Source organism: Syngnathus scovelli, chromosome 19, assembly GCF_024217435.2.
Source record: "Syngnathus scovelli strain Florida chromosome 19, RoL_Ssco_1.2, whole genome shotgun sequence".
Lineage (NCBI taxonomy): Eukaryota > Metazoa > Chordata > Actinopteri > Syngnathiformes > Syngnathidae > Syngnathus > Syngnathus scovelli.
The window spans coordinates 3,728,514-3,741,349 of record NC_090865.1 but is presented as its reverse complement, the minus strand read 5'-3'; the positions used below and the strand labels follow the sequence as shown (position 1 = coordinate 3,741,349).

The window sequence follows — 12,836 nt, the reverse complement described above, 5'->3', positions numbered from 1 at the left end:
TAATTTGCTTAAACCTGCAGCTGCATTATTGGCGTACATAATTGTTGCAGGTCATATAACATTAAAGTTACTTTATTATAATAAATATAACCTATAAAAGTATGGTAGACGATAATTAATTATTGCCTTACAAAAGCGGAAATACGTCGGACTGATTCCCTCGATTTCTCTGAACTCTTTGTTCGCGTTTAACCAATAGCATGCCTGCTATGGAAAACGTAGTTCGAGGCTATTCGGTGCTCAGGCGAATGTCACCAGTACGGTTATTTGATGCAAAGAAAGTAACTTTGGACTCAATTAATCCGGACACCGTGCTGGACCTACTCAGGAAGCATGACAAGGAAGATCCAGGGCGCTGTATGTTGTTCATATTTAGTTTTAAATAAGTTGTACGCAAATATTTTTGCATTGTTAGCTCGTATTAGCCAGTGGATTAGACGTGGCTAAGTGTAGTGTCATGCAACTAAAAGTGAAAATCTGCTAATATGCACACAAAGAGTTGTGTATTTTTTGCGTGGATGCACGTTTTACTATTCACTATTTTTCAGCTACGTTATCAGTAAAAACAAATAACCGCTATGTGTATTAAATAAACCATAGAAGAAGTCGTTTTGCATATATTCGTGATTTGGATTTTGATGCTTGAGCTGTCAGGTCCCTGACACCTCTGCATCAATTGGAGACACTGTGTCCCTCACATTCAGACATCCAAAACAAAAACAACGTGTCCTGGGTTGGACAGGTTGGCCTTGGGTTACTCTGCCCCCCTTTTGCCCTCGCAACACTCACATAATAAAACATTAGCATGTTTTACCAAAGGCGTGGGTGTGCAATCCCCTATTTGTGTCAATGTTATCTCTTTATAAAATGACAACATTGAAGAAATGAAATTTTGCTATATTGCAAAATAGTGTACAACTTGTTTAAAAGTGCACATTTTATGTGGTCTGATGGTTTACATAGAGGTTAAGAGTCAATGCGTGTGATTCATTCATCTAAGCAGATTCTTGATTAAAGATTTTCCATTTGGGCTGCTCCGTTTAAAGTCCAGCCATGCTTCCTGGTCACGTGATTATCATGTTTTCTATTTAATTTTGATTTCTGTTCCCCACTAGTGCAGGTTATGCCTGCATCATGTTGCTTTTCTCCAAAGAAATCCTGGCTCATCAATCCAGTGCTCCAGAAGCTTCAGTACACTCAGGTACTAAACATGAGCAAGACTTTTACCGTTAAAAATGACTATCCAAAATTGATTATTTGATCTATTTTAGGGAAGGAAGGAGGAGGGGTTTATTATGGAAGACTCTGGCCACCGTCGCTGTTAGCGTGCCGGTGGTAGCTGGCGTGCGATACGCCGTTTCGGACCAAAGAGAGCAGCGGAAGATGAGGATAGTGACTGAAGGATTTGTTCGGTTCTGCAGGTGTGGGAAAGTCTTTGTATGCAAACACTCAGGTCATAACATTAGGTACACCAGTGCAGAAAACATTACCTTTGTTATCGTAGCTGGGAGTAGAACTGCAGCATATCGTAGTGACGGCTGTTTCTAATATGTTGCTCCTCATGTCACTAGAAATCATCAATAAAAATGTTCTAAAACATTTTTCATGTTTTAGGTCCCTCTCTGTGGGACTTGTGATATCAGTGGACTACTGGTGGACCACCAATGTGGCTCTTCGGGGTCTGGATGAGGTAAGTTGATGTCATATAAAAGCCACTGGCAGAGCTAGGATTGTTTTTCTTGGCTATATGTATAACAAACCCCAAAAAAATATTTCTGGAGGAGGCAGTGCCCCTGCAGCCCCCCTTCTAGCTCTGCCAGTGGATACTAGGCATTTTTATTTTGACCTCTAAAATAAGAACAGTCTCCAACTAAGCCACCAAACTGTATGTCAAAAGTTCTCTGCTTTGACTGTGATGTCTTACTTGCTAGAGCAGCCCATCCTACACGTCGGCGATGTCAGCTTGCCACCAAAGAGCAGCGGAGAGCATGGTGGAGGGCGCCATCAAGAACGGCGGCATATACATCAAACTGGGGCAAGGTCTGTGTTCCTTCAACCACCTCCTGCCGCCTGAGTACGTCCGCACCCTTCAGGTCCTGGAGGATCGAGCCTTGAACAGGAGATACAAAGAGGTGAGTGAGGAAAATAAGAGTCACACAAAGAGGACGTGATGAGATATCTCAGGTTTTATTGTTCAGGTTGATGCGCTTTTCCAAGAAGACTTCAACAAAAGCCCGCAGGAAATTTTTAAAACTTTCGATTACGAGCCCATAGCCGCCGCCAGCTTGGCTCAAGTTCACAAGGCGGAACTGATGGACGGAACCTCCGTCGCTGTGAAGGTGAGCGCCGATGAACGTTACTTCTGGAAGCAACGAGTCCCGTCAACGTAATTGCGCAACCTCAGGTGCAGTACATTGACCTCAGGGACCGCTTTGACGGCGACATCAGGACATTGGAGATCCTGCTGGATATTGTCAAGTTCATGCACCCCAGCTTTGGATTCCGATGGGTCCTCAAGGTCAAAATGGGCTGACTCAATTTGTTCTCTTTAAAGATGTAGGAACTATTCTGAATAATCACTGTCCTTGTAGGACCTGAAGGGGACTCTGGCCCAAGAGCTGGACTTCGAGAACGAGGCCAGGAACGCTGAGAGGTGTGCCGCTCAGCTCAAACACTTCAAATTTATCGTAGTGCCTAAAGTGTACTGGGAGCAAACCAGTAAGGTGAGTTGAAGCGCTCTGGAGATAACAAAAAGCTATTTATTAAAAAGCACCTTCTTCATTTTTCATTTCAAGAGGGTTTTGACTGCAGAGTTTTGCAACGGTTGCAAGATCAACAACGTGGAAGAAATTAAAAGACAAGGACTGAGCTTGAAAGATGTAAGGTTTGGAATTTTGTCTCGTGTAGAAATCCAAAACACTTGCCTTCAATAAAACTGCACTTAATAGACAGCAGATAAGCTGATCCGAGCATTTGCCGAGCAAATCTTTTACACGGGTTTCATCCATGCTGATCCTCACCCTGGAAATGGTGAGTCATCAAAATATCATTTGAACTATATCAGTCAAATAAAAATGCATTTGTAGAAACTTTCTACTCTCAGCAAACTTCTCTATTTGAGGATATGCTTTTTTTTCCCCCAGTTCTAGTGAGGCGAGGTCCCGATAACAAGGTGGAGTTGGTACTTTTGGATCACGGCTTGTACGAACATCTCAGCCAACAGTAAGCGCCGCATTCTTCGAATGATTATAATTTTTTTCTCCATTAATTTGTTCCATAATATCTCCTCACCTTTTAGTGACCGGGTGGCTCTATGTAAGCTCTGGAGGTCAATAGTCCTGCGAGACGAGGCAGCGATGGAAATATACTCAAATGCCTTAGGGGTCAAAGGTAAGGTCAACAAACCCTTTAAAAAAATATATAATAATAATCTCACCTGTGCAGAGTACTTCCTCTTCTGCGAGATGCTGCTTCAACGGCCCATCAACATGCACGAGTTTCGCCTGTCCAACGTCTTGAATAAAGAGGAGACGGCCTACATGCGGCGGATGGCCCTGCACCGCTTCAACAGCATCATGCAGGTCCTCAAGGCCATGCCCCGCCCCATGCTGCTGGTCTTCCGCAACATCAACACCGTCAGGAGCATCGTCATCACCTTGGGAGCGCCCGTCGACCGCTACTTCGTCATGGCCAAGAGGTTGGTACCGAAATGTGCTGATGAGTCACTTTTTTTTTATATTACCACAGTGTGATGATGTTAATTTTGGTGTCAGCGCGGTACGATGCTGGGGGAAGATCCAGGCAGAGAGGACCAGTATGCTGCACAGATTCTGGATTGTCCGCTGGTTGTGGACCAGATGGGAGGATCTCAAGTTTGAGCTCGCTTTAAGGTTAGCTTTGGATTTTTTTTTTCTTTCTTATGTGACCACTGACAGCGAGTCATCTGTTTCAGATCAGAGATGGCAATGATGAGTATGACCCGCTCACTGGTCAACCTGCTGAGCTACTTGGGTCTCATCTCTCTGGATTCCGACATGTACGATTACCTGAGATAGCGCTCGGTTCTCCAAGCTCACGGCGGGGGACTTTCTCCTTAAAAAGCTACGCAGGGGACTTTTCGCCTCGAAGCCGCTCCAGAAAACTTGCCAGGCTCTCCGATTACAGTGAACTGTGGGAAGAGAATATGCTGAAGAGGCTTTTAAAGAAAGTGTTTTGGATGATTTGAAAATCATAATGTAATGGTTTTATTTATCACATTTAAAAAAAAAAATAGTAATATTCAATTTTGAAGATTTTAAACTGCTATTTTTAAAATAAATAGCTGCCATGACTGTTTGGAAGCAGGTTTATTATCTAGTGATTTGCATGTTAGGCAATGTGTGGTGTTTAAATTGAATAATTTCTGCTTGATCTATTATGAATGTTGGAATGTGTCACTTTGTAATTTAACATGTGCACAAGGACAATTTTCTGCTTGCAATTTGGGTCCATTTTCTCTTGAGGAAATTCCCACAGTTTAAAGCAACAACCAAAACTTTCAAGTTTAAAAATAAATGATCCTACCTCCTTTGTTCACCCATTGTCATTATTGAACCTACAAAACAAACAAACTAAAAGAGACTTTTTTTGTGTATGACTTTTACTGACTTTTTTTTTTTAAACAAAAATTAATCTGCAACCACTAGAAAAACAAACATAATTGAGCTTTTGTCATTGGGTATAAAATGTCATTGCGTTGGATAAAAAGTGGGACTGTAGCTCTTAGAAGTGAGCTGTTACTCTGTCGATTTCCAGAAGGTCATCCAGAATCTGGAAAGGAAAAAGCAGAATCAAATGTAACATGTATGGAATTTTAAGTTAGTTTTCTTTTTTCCTTACAATGTCTGGAGTGGTACCGATCTTCTTGGCCAACTCACTGCGCTCCATCATGCTAAGATATAAGAACTTGTTAAGAAGTTCCCCATCCAGGATGTTTCGCACGGCGTTCTGCAGGCCTCGTCGTTCATAGTGCATCATCCTGCAGGATGGGGGGCATGACAAAAATATGAATCTGCCTTCTAAGAAATAAATACGGCACTGCGAGCTGAACGGAACCTGAAAGCTTTTGGGTTTAGACCGGCGTGATGAGGCAACAAGGTGTTGAGCGCATTCTGCAACATGAGAAGTCGACGGTACGTCTTCTCCTGCATGGGGAGCAGCATCCCGATGCCTCCGTCCAGCGTTGCTATGGAAACAGACAAACATTAGGCACACTTGCGTCGTCACCTGCAACAAACACGGTTTAGCTTACCGAACCACGTGATATGCTTGTTGTCCCACGTCAGAGTCTTTTTGCTGCTGGGGTCCATGGCCCCTCTGCACGGCATGCGCCAGAAGGTGTTGACGTGGGCGCCCACGTTGAAGTCGGCTCGCCTCAGCAGGCGCATTCCTCCGAAGCTCTCCTTAGCTGCGCGCAGGATTAACATCAGAAGGTGCTTTGTGGTATTGCGTAACTTCTACAATGCGACTTACCTTCGGGTAAATACATGTACACAAAGAGGTTCTTGTCCCGGTCTGACACTGCAAGGAAATATTTGTGAAAATGACATCAAGCTGACTTTTCCTTCTACCCTGTGCATCCTTATAGTTACCCAAGAATCCAAGCTGGTTGTTATCCACCATGAACTCAATGCTGTAAACCTCCAAGGGCTTTGCATCCTGTTCTCAAAACAAAGACCAAAATACTTCAATGCCAATTAAAATATCAACAGTCCAGACATATTTGGATAGCTATAAGAGTATTTTTTGGGGGGCGTTGGTGTCGCACCCTGCTGACGAGCGACAGCGTCTTGCTGGTTTCCTGGTAGCGCAGAAGCGAGATGCTCTTCATCAGATCGGCAGCCAGGATGAAATTCTTAATGCTGAACATTTGGTGGATGTAAAGCTGCGTGTCGATGAAGGCCATGCCAGTGAGGTCGTTGTCCTTTAGGACCCACAGGAAGATCTTCAAGAACACGACAGACATCTGTTAGTTTTCCACAAGCAAGTGTGGGAGATGTAAAACTCTATGAGAGACCTTCTGTCCGATCGCTGACACCAAGTATCCGCTGCAGTGACACAGTGCCGTCACGGGTCCTTTCTGCTCCTTCTCATAGAGCATTTTAAACTTGTTCTTAGTGAGGGGTTGACCAGGCTCAGGCACCACTTCAATTACATCTAGGATCAAAATCTTCAAAAATACAAAAAATAAATATTTTTACTTCTCCAAGAATCAAACAAAAAAATATATATAATTGTATTGCTTACTCTGCCCCTGCAGGTCACCTCCTCCCCCTGCATGACGCAGGTCCCGGCAGCGATGTAGCCCTTCAGACCCGAGACCGTTTCCTGACTCCTCAGGGCCACCGTCTTCATGCAGGTCACATGCTCCCACTCCTCCAGGTCGACCCTTGATTGGAGGAAAGAACACTCGTCAACACGTGCAGAAAAAAAAGTATCCCATCGATTTTGTCCATTCTCACCGTGTGTTGGGAATAGTCTCCCAGCTGACCGGAGAGATGAGCTGGATGGAGAACCTCTCCTGCTGAGGGTTGATGTAGCGCTCGTCTGCAAGTTGTGACACAAACAGGTGTAAAGGAGGAGGCATCTGGAAAATGACACGCAGATTCGAGGGGGTGCAGGCATCACCTCGTTCGATGGGTTCAAACTCCTTCTCCTCTCCGGTCATTTTGGGGATGCGTGTACACGGCTCTTTCACGCTGGTGCACACAGCATACACCTTGGTTTCTACATGGTAGGAGACGTAGTGGACGGTGCACCTCAGTGGGATCTTTCTCACTGGCCACGGGGCGTCATAGGACAAGTAGGTAGGCAGGACGCTGATCCTCAGCTCCCCCTGCGACCATGAGGACCAATTGTGTCAAAGCTATTGACCGAGATTTCTGACAAGTGCATCTGGCGCTTACCTGTTTGTTGAAGTAAAGGAAACCTTTGGGGCAGTTGATGTTGTGGAAAGGGGAGAAGGACTCAATGGCGCCGTCGATGGACATGGGGTGAAGTCTCAGTGCGCCCCGAGAGGTGACCAGCATCCAGTGAGGGGAGGGTCCGCAGATGAACACCTGGGAGTAGCGAGCAAATCTAAACGACTGCTAAATGTGTTCTTGAAAATGATCTAGAAGCACTTTTTTTGTCTCTTTACCCCCGAGTATCCAGAGATGTCCTCAAAGTACCTAAACCTCGCAATCCGACTTTTGACCAAGGCTTCATCACCGGTACCTCCTTCTGCTTTCTTATCTCGCTTCAATTTGGATTTCTTCTCTCTGAAGTTGATGTTGTGCGGAACCTTTTTGAAGCGCACTTTGAGGTTATTTTGGGGTTGCTGCTGATCATAAGGGAAGGCTTCATAGATGAGAAGCTCCTGTTCCACATGGACCTTGAATACAAGAATATTCCTGAGATTTCGAGGCAAGCCGACAAGAGGCATCTTTGGGGAAGCCACTTACCAGTAAATATGGTCGGCTGCGGTTGTTGCCCAGGGAAACCAAAGTCACCTCCTTGACCACCGGCATATCTCCCTGACGTGTCACTTCCTCTTTCTTGCCTTCTCCCTGTGCTGCTGATTGGCCAGAGGAGCTGTCCACCAGCACCCTTTGACCTACAGGGAAGTTCTTCACCAGGAAGACCAATCTCCAATCTGGGAGCTGGTAAATCTTTTCAAAATAAAAACAAGTATAAACAATACGAACCAATGTGAGGAGGTCTTGTGTGTGGCGTGTACCTCCATGACGCCATTTTCTCGGACGATCATACACCAGTGTGTGGGATCGAATCTCAATGGGCTCCCCTCGCTTCCAGAGGGTGCCGCTTGTCCTGGAGTGCGATTCATTTCCTCCTTCTGTGGTCCTGTGGCACTTGAGTCTCCATATAGCATTTCCTCCTCATCATCTACTGTGTTACTGCACAAATCATTATCATTAGTGCATGACTACATCACAAAAAAAAAAAAAAATGTGTGAACTCTCTCACCTGAGGTCCTGGATGACCGTCTCCACTTCAGATGTATTCCTGATATTTGTGTCCTCCACAATGGGACAGCTCACTTTGTTCTCCGTGGTGAACATTCCGCTGACGTCACGGTACGCGCAAAGCGCGATCACACGTGATTGCTTGATGGGAGACAATTTATTTAATTTGTGAAAATAAACATGCATGTTGCGTCACTCACGGTGGGGATCTGTGGTTTCCGTAAAGACAGCCGCTGCGTCTTCCCCATGTACGAGTCGGTCTTCAGCACGAACATGGTGACCACGCCGTCGGCGGTCATGATGACCACGAAGGGGTCCGCCACGGAGCAGTGCACTATGGGGGTGCCCAGATCCACTGGGATGAAGTGGAGTTGAGTCACTGGAGATCCACGTCAGAAAAAAATTAAATCATTATTTCATCGTAACTGTATTTTTCAAGAGTTTATTTTTTACCTCCTTCAAGCAGCCTGATGCCCATTGGGGAGACCTGGATGATGTATTTGTTGTCGCCGATGTTCCCCGCAAACACGGTGGTTCCCTGAGTGGCAAATCCACTGGTGTCCAACTCCATGATCTCCTGGCCTGTCTGCAGGATCTGCAAAGACACAGAGAGATGGTCAAATTTGATCATAAAAAAGATCCAATTAAAAAAAAATGCTGTCCCAACCATGGTGGAATCTTCTCGGCTCAAAATGAGGAAGCCGTGTTTCTTGGCGTCATCCTCCAGAGGTGTCTCTTTCTTCTGCTCTTCCTCCTTTTTCTCCTCCTCTTTCTCCTTGTCTCCCTCTTCTTTATCCTCAGCCGTTTCCTTCTCAGCGCTATCATCTGACTCCTCACTTTTTACTGCCTGGAATGACAACAAACTTAACAAAAACAAACAGAAAAACGGATGTAAATCTATGTGAAGTTAAACAGACGCTACTTTTTCTTTCACTTCACCGGAGACGACCGTCCACATATCGTGGCAACCCGGCAACTCGAACGTGGTGACAACTTGTGGTCTGATGCTCCTCTAACAACACAAGAACGAATGCTTAGGTTATGTCCACAAGCACTTATACAGCAGACATGCACATGACTGGTCAGAAATGTCACTGGATGTTTTATAGGCTGCTCCGTGGAGCTCTGAGGCAGCCCTGGTAATCCCAGAATGTATTCTAGCACCACCAACGGACCTGTGATGGATAGGCTTTGCAATCACAGGTCTTTGGGGGCGGTGCAAATATTTACAAACAAAGGGATCCGGAATAATCAGATCACCTGAAGGACAGACAGCGCCCCGTTTTTCCCGAAGCCGGAGCAAACCACCACTTCCAGGTCAGGTTCCGTGTTGGCTTGAAACTACGAGTCAAAAGAACGTTTGGGTTAAAGCCCCGAACTGAAAAGTGGGATCACGAGTTATTTCAAATGTCTCCACCTCTTCCGAGAGGAATGCAGGTTCACCCATGGAGGCGTTGGCGCACGGCCCGATGTTCAGTATGCTGTCACACACCTGCAAAAACAAAGTCAACAACTTTTTTTTTTCTTCTTCAAAAGGTTGAACGGTCAAGAGTGACGTCACAACAGACCTTGCAATAAAATTCAAGCAGATTAGCTCAGCCAAGAGCAATAAATTTGCCGCCTTTTTTTATCTATTTTACCTCAAAGGAATATGTGGCTAGCTGGGTGCCTGACTGAGCCTCGCTTCCATACACTTCAATCTCGTCCACCTCATCTGTGAAACCGACAAGGAGCACAGGAATGAAACAAATGTAAACTGAACAAAAGAGAATTTAAAACACACCTGTCCAGTTAGTAGAGGAATCAACTCTCTTCTTTTTGCTTGGTGGCTCCTCCTGAAATTTAATTCGGCGTTGTTACGTAAAAGGATCTATAGTCTGAATTATCACACACAAATTTTAGGTCACCTTGTCTTTTTCTTTCTCTTTGTCCTGCTGTTCTTGGACCTCATCTGGCGGCGCCTCCTGCAGCTTCTCCGTGTACTTAAGCAGCAGTGAGTTGCCCAAGCGTGAGCCGAGGAAAAGATAGCCCGGCTCCATGGTGACCATCTGAGAGGGAGGAGAAGGCCGAGTGTCATCCACAGTACATTATGATAACATATTTCAATTTATTTAGATTTGATGGATTCAACCCGTAAATGAAGTAGTACTTACACAAGTTGTCAGGACGCTGGCAGCCGCTTTGTCAAAATGGAAGTCCCGCACGCTCCTCATGCCATCGGTGATGAGTGTCAAGACATAACTGCAATGAGTTTTAGAAGTTTTGAACATGTACAGGCCACCATATTAAATCTACATGGCATATTTTATGGAGATAAAATACAAATGTAGGCTTACATTTCTCCTCCTTTCAGAGAGATAACCATTTTGTCATGGGCAATAAAGTCTGCCTGGGAGCAGTCCAGGGTGATCTTGACCTCTTCTTGTACCCCTAAAAAAAAGTGTATTGAGCGTGATACTGTAATAAGACTGTGTGACATTTGTGTGCTGTGTTTAAAACTCACGAAGAGGGAATGAAGTAGTCCCGACTGTCTGGGAATTAAGGGAAACGCCATACGGTGGAATACTCTGGTTCAGATATAAAAGTGAGTTCACGGCAAAAACCACCACCCCGCCTGAAGGAAAAAAAAGTTTGATTAGAATTGACTACAAAAAAAATGGAACCAGGCCAAACTCACCAATGGGCTTGGGGACAGCCATGACCTGCGTGCAATCAAACGGCAGATTGATGAGGGACCAGATGACCGGGTGGACCTTCTGCATGATGTTGAGAGAGATGGCGACAATGCTGCACGTGTCCTGACGTACGGCTACACGCCTGGATGAACACAAAAGCTTACCTGTCATATATTGTTGTTGTTTTAGTCAATAATGAGGCAGTTGTGTGACTAACCCGGGCCATGTTTGGTTAGGCTCAAAAAGAATGAGGAGAGTAGGCTCGTAGTAACCGTGGAGGAACTTCATGTCGATGATGTTGAGCAGCTTTTCATCCAGCTCACGAACGTCGATGATGTAACTCGGTAAGAAGCTGGATTTTGGTCTGCAGCAAACAGAGTGTCACATGACTCATTTAAAGACAATCAGTCAGCGAGAGCGGCCTTACCCATCTCCTACTCCGCTCTCCTGTTCGTCAGTCAGCGTGTCCTTCCGGAAGGGAAGCACCACGAGTTTGGTGCCATAGATGAGCATCACGGCGCAGCGGTTCTCCGGGTCCACACGGACAATGGGAACGTGGACGTTCTGTACAAAGCCATCCTGAAATTTGAAAATTTGTTATTTATTGATTCAACACTTTTGTCACATCAAGCAATACTACTAACGGCACATACTCTGAGCTCTGGCTCCTCAAAGTAGTGCAAAGACAAGGTCTTCAGGTCATGTGTCCCCGGGTCATACTCCACGACTGACAACTGATGAGAGAACACAAAAACATTTTCGGTTTTTTTTTTTTTTAATGTGAATTTTGATTTTACATTGCTTTACCTTGGCATCTTTAAAACTGAGGAGCAATGCATCCCTGCTGGATCCAATAAGCTGCACGCTGGCCATGGACATGATGTTGCCGAAGAGCGAAAAGCAGGCCACCTGTTCCAACTTCTCCTTGCGAGCTTTGGCATCTATTGAAATAAATTATAAGACAACACGAGAAGATGTGGAAAATAGTTTGTGGACATACCTGAGGGCTTGTCAGACTTTGATGTACTCTGAAACAAAAACAAAAACATCAGAGGAAGCGAGATTTTACACATTTTCTGACAGTACAAATACCTCAACATCGTGGATGATCCTGTAGACAAAAAGCTGTGATGTCCCCGCGACGACGAGATTTTTCTCCTTGCTGGAAACGAAGTTGCAGTAGACCGAGAACTCCACGGCAGTGGGCGTGTGGGCCTGCCTGTGAACAGCATACATGGCGGCAGGCTGCCCTCTGCGTCTGGAAAGTCATGTTCAAACATTAAAATTGTACAGTTTATTTATGATTGTAAAGGTTTATCCACGCTAACTTGAGATAAGAGACAGGACACACATCAACACACAATACGTGAATAATTTATAGTCTTCATTGAGCCTAATGAGCATGTTTATGAATAACAAAACCCTGCGCTAACTTTATTTAACGCAGTTAAAAAACAAAGCACTTGACTCTAATGAATGAGCCTGTGTTGAGGATGCTACGGGTTTAATCACTAATAATTCTAACTCGATTAATACTTGATCCCAGCGAGCACCACATTTTGTTGGCATATGTGTGTTTTGTTTCGAAGCGTGGTGTTCATAAAATATTGTTGTAAATAAATGTCAGTGGCATGTAGCATCGCAGGTTGCCATAGCTAGCATAAATCTGCCTCTGCAGCTCTCGACTAATTTAATTTATTTAGGAATACAAATTGCAAACGTACCTATATCGAACACACTACGAGAATGAAGAAGGTCGTTGGTTTCCTTTTTCATCGGGCATATCGTTTTTAGAAAGGTTGATTGGAATGTAAAAACCACAAGATTATTTCCTTATGCCACAATGCTGCCGCCTCTGTCTTCTTCTTTTGCGTTCCTGGCTGCTCAAAATACGCTGTACTGTCCCTAGCGTTCATCTTCATAACTACAACTACTACATATCATCAAAATAATAATAATAATAATAATAATAATAATAATAATAATAATAATAATAATAATAATAATAATAATAATAATAATAATACTGCTATATTACAGGGCTACAGGATTTGAAATACAGTTCTTTTTTCTTGTAAGTTGTCACCATTATATGAATTGGCAAACCTTTTCCAATTACATTTGAACATTTTAATGACTTCTCTGCTGATTGTCTCGG

The 12,836-nt window shown here is 44.4% G+C and overlaps 2 protein-coding genes across 4 annotated transcripts; one reads left to right on the top strand and one right to left on the bottom strand.

The window, feature by feature from the left end:
- The first annotated feature begins 198 nt into the window (after positions 1 to 198).
- On the top strand, positions 199 to 4,575 carry adck5 (aarF domain containing kinase 5). Of its 3 annotated transcripts, none has more exons than XM_049750673.1 (15): positions 199 to 357; positions 1,116 to 1,201; positions 1,272 to 1,421; positions 1,615 to 1,690; positions 1,932 to 2,132; positions 2,199 to 2,339; positions 2,405 to 2,518; positions 2,592 to 2,723; positions 2,796 to 2,879; positions 2,949 to 3,030; positions 3,144 to 3,222; positions 3,299 to 3,390; positions 3,445 to 3,697; positions 3,774 to 3,890; positions 3,953 to 4,575. In XM_049750673.1, the coding sequence occupies exons 1-15, from the start codon at positions 334 to 336 to the stop codon at positions 4,053 to 4,055; spliced, it is 1,734 nt and encodes a 577-aa protein (XP_049606630.1). In that variant the 5' UTR covers positions 199 to 333; the 3' UTR covers positions 4,056 to 4,575. The 3 variants fall into 3 exon arrangements, with proteins under 3 accessions (XP_049606630.1, XP_068505040.1, XP_068505039.1); XM_068648939.1 differs by having other exon boundaries at positions 210 to 357; positions 1,121 to 1,201; positions 1,937 to 2,132; XM_068648938.1 differs by having other exon boundaries at positions 210 to 357; positions 1,121 to 1,201.
- On the bottom strand, positions 3,140 to 12,558 carry cpsf1 (cleavage and polyadenylation specific factor 1). The gene is made up of 36 exons (XM_049750671.2): positions 12,403 to 12,558; positions 11,771 to 11,936; positions 11,679 to 11,706; positions 11,486 to 11,619; positions 11,332 to 11,412; positions 11,106 to 11,257; positions 10,896 to 11,042; positions 10,681 to 10,820; positions 10,507 to 10,617; positions 10,340 to 10,433; positions 10,157 to 10,244; positions 9,911 to 10,051; positions 9,787 to 9,838; positions 9,644 to 9,717; positions 9,421 to 9,495; positions 9,264 to 9,344; positions 8,926 to 9,015; positions 8,671 to 8,850; positions 8,457 to 8,598; positions 8,204 to 8,382; positions 8,005 to 8,144; positions 7,757 to 7,934; positions 7,482 to 7,688; positions 7,178 to 7,411; positions 6,945 to 7,097; positions 6,667 to 6,874; positions 6,501 to 6,585; positions 6,286 to 6,427; positions 6,056 to 6,208; positions 5,807 to 5,983; positions 5,631 to 5,697; positions 5,512 to 5,559; positions 5,291 to 5,446; positions 5,095 to 5,224; positions 4,879 to 5,017; positions 3,140 to 4,809 (listed from the first exon to the last, which is right to left on the bottom strand). Exons 2-36 carry the CDS (start codon positions 11,912 to 11,914, stop codon positions 4,762 to 4,764), a joined length of 4,398 nt encoding a protein of 1,465 aa, XP_049606628.1. The 5' UTR covers positions 11,915 to 11,936; positions 12,403 to 12,558; the 3' UTR covers positions 3,140 to 4,761.
- Between the last annotated feature and the right edge of the window lie 278 nt (positions 12,559 to 12,836).

Excerpts from the sequence above, each read along its gene's own strand:
- adck5 (XM_049750673.1), top strand. The coding sequence starts at position 334 with ATGACAAGGAAGATCCAGGGCGCT. Across the intron at positions 1,422-1,614 it reads GGATTTGTTCGGTTCTGCAG|GTCCCTCTCTGTGGGACTTG; the intron begins GTGTGGGAAAGT and ends TTCATGTTTTAG. Across the intron at positions 3,031-3,143 it reads TGATCCTCACCCTGGAAATG|TTCTAGTGAGGCGAGGTCCC; the intron begins GTGAGTCATCAA and ends TTTTTCCCCCAG.
- cpsf1 (XM_049750671.2), bottom strand. The coding sequence starts at position 11,914 with ATGTATGCTGTTCACAGGCAGGCCCACACGCCCACTGCCGTGGAGTTC. Across the intron at positions 10,434-10,506 it reads GACTACTTCATTCCCTCTTC|GGGTACAAGAAGAGGTCAAG; the intron begins GTGAGTTTTAAA and ends ACTTTTTTTTAG. Across the intron at positions 10,052-10,156 it reads CCAGCGTCCTGACAACTTGT|ATGGTCACCATGGAGCCGGG; the intron begins GTAAGTACTACT and ends CCTCCCTCTCAG.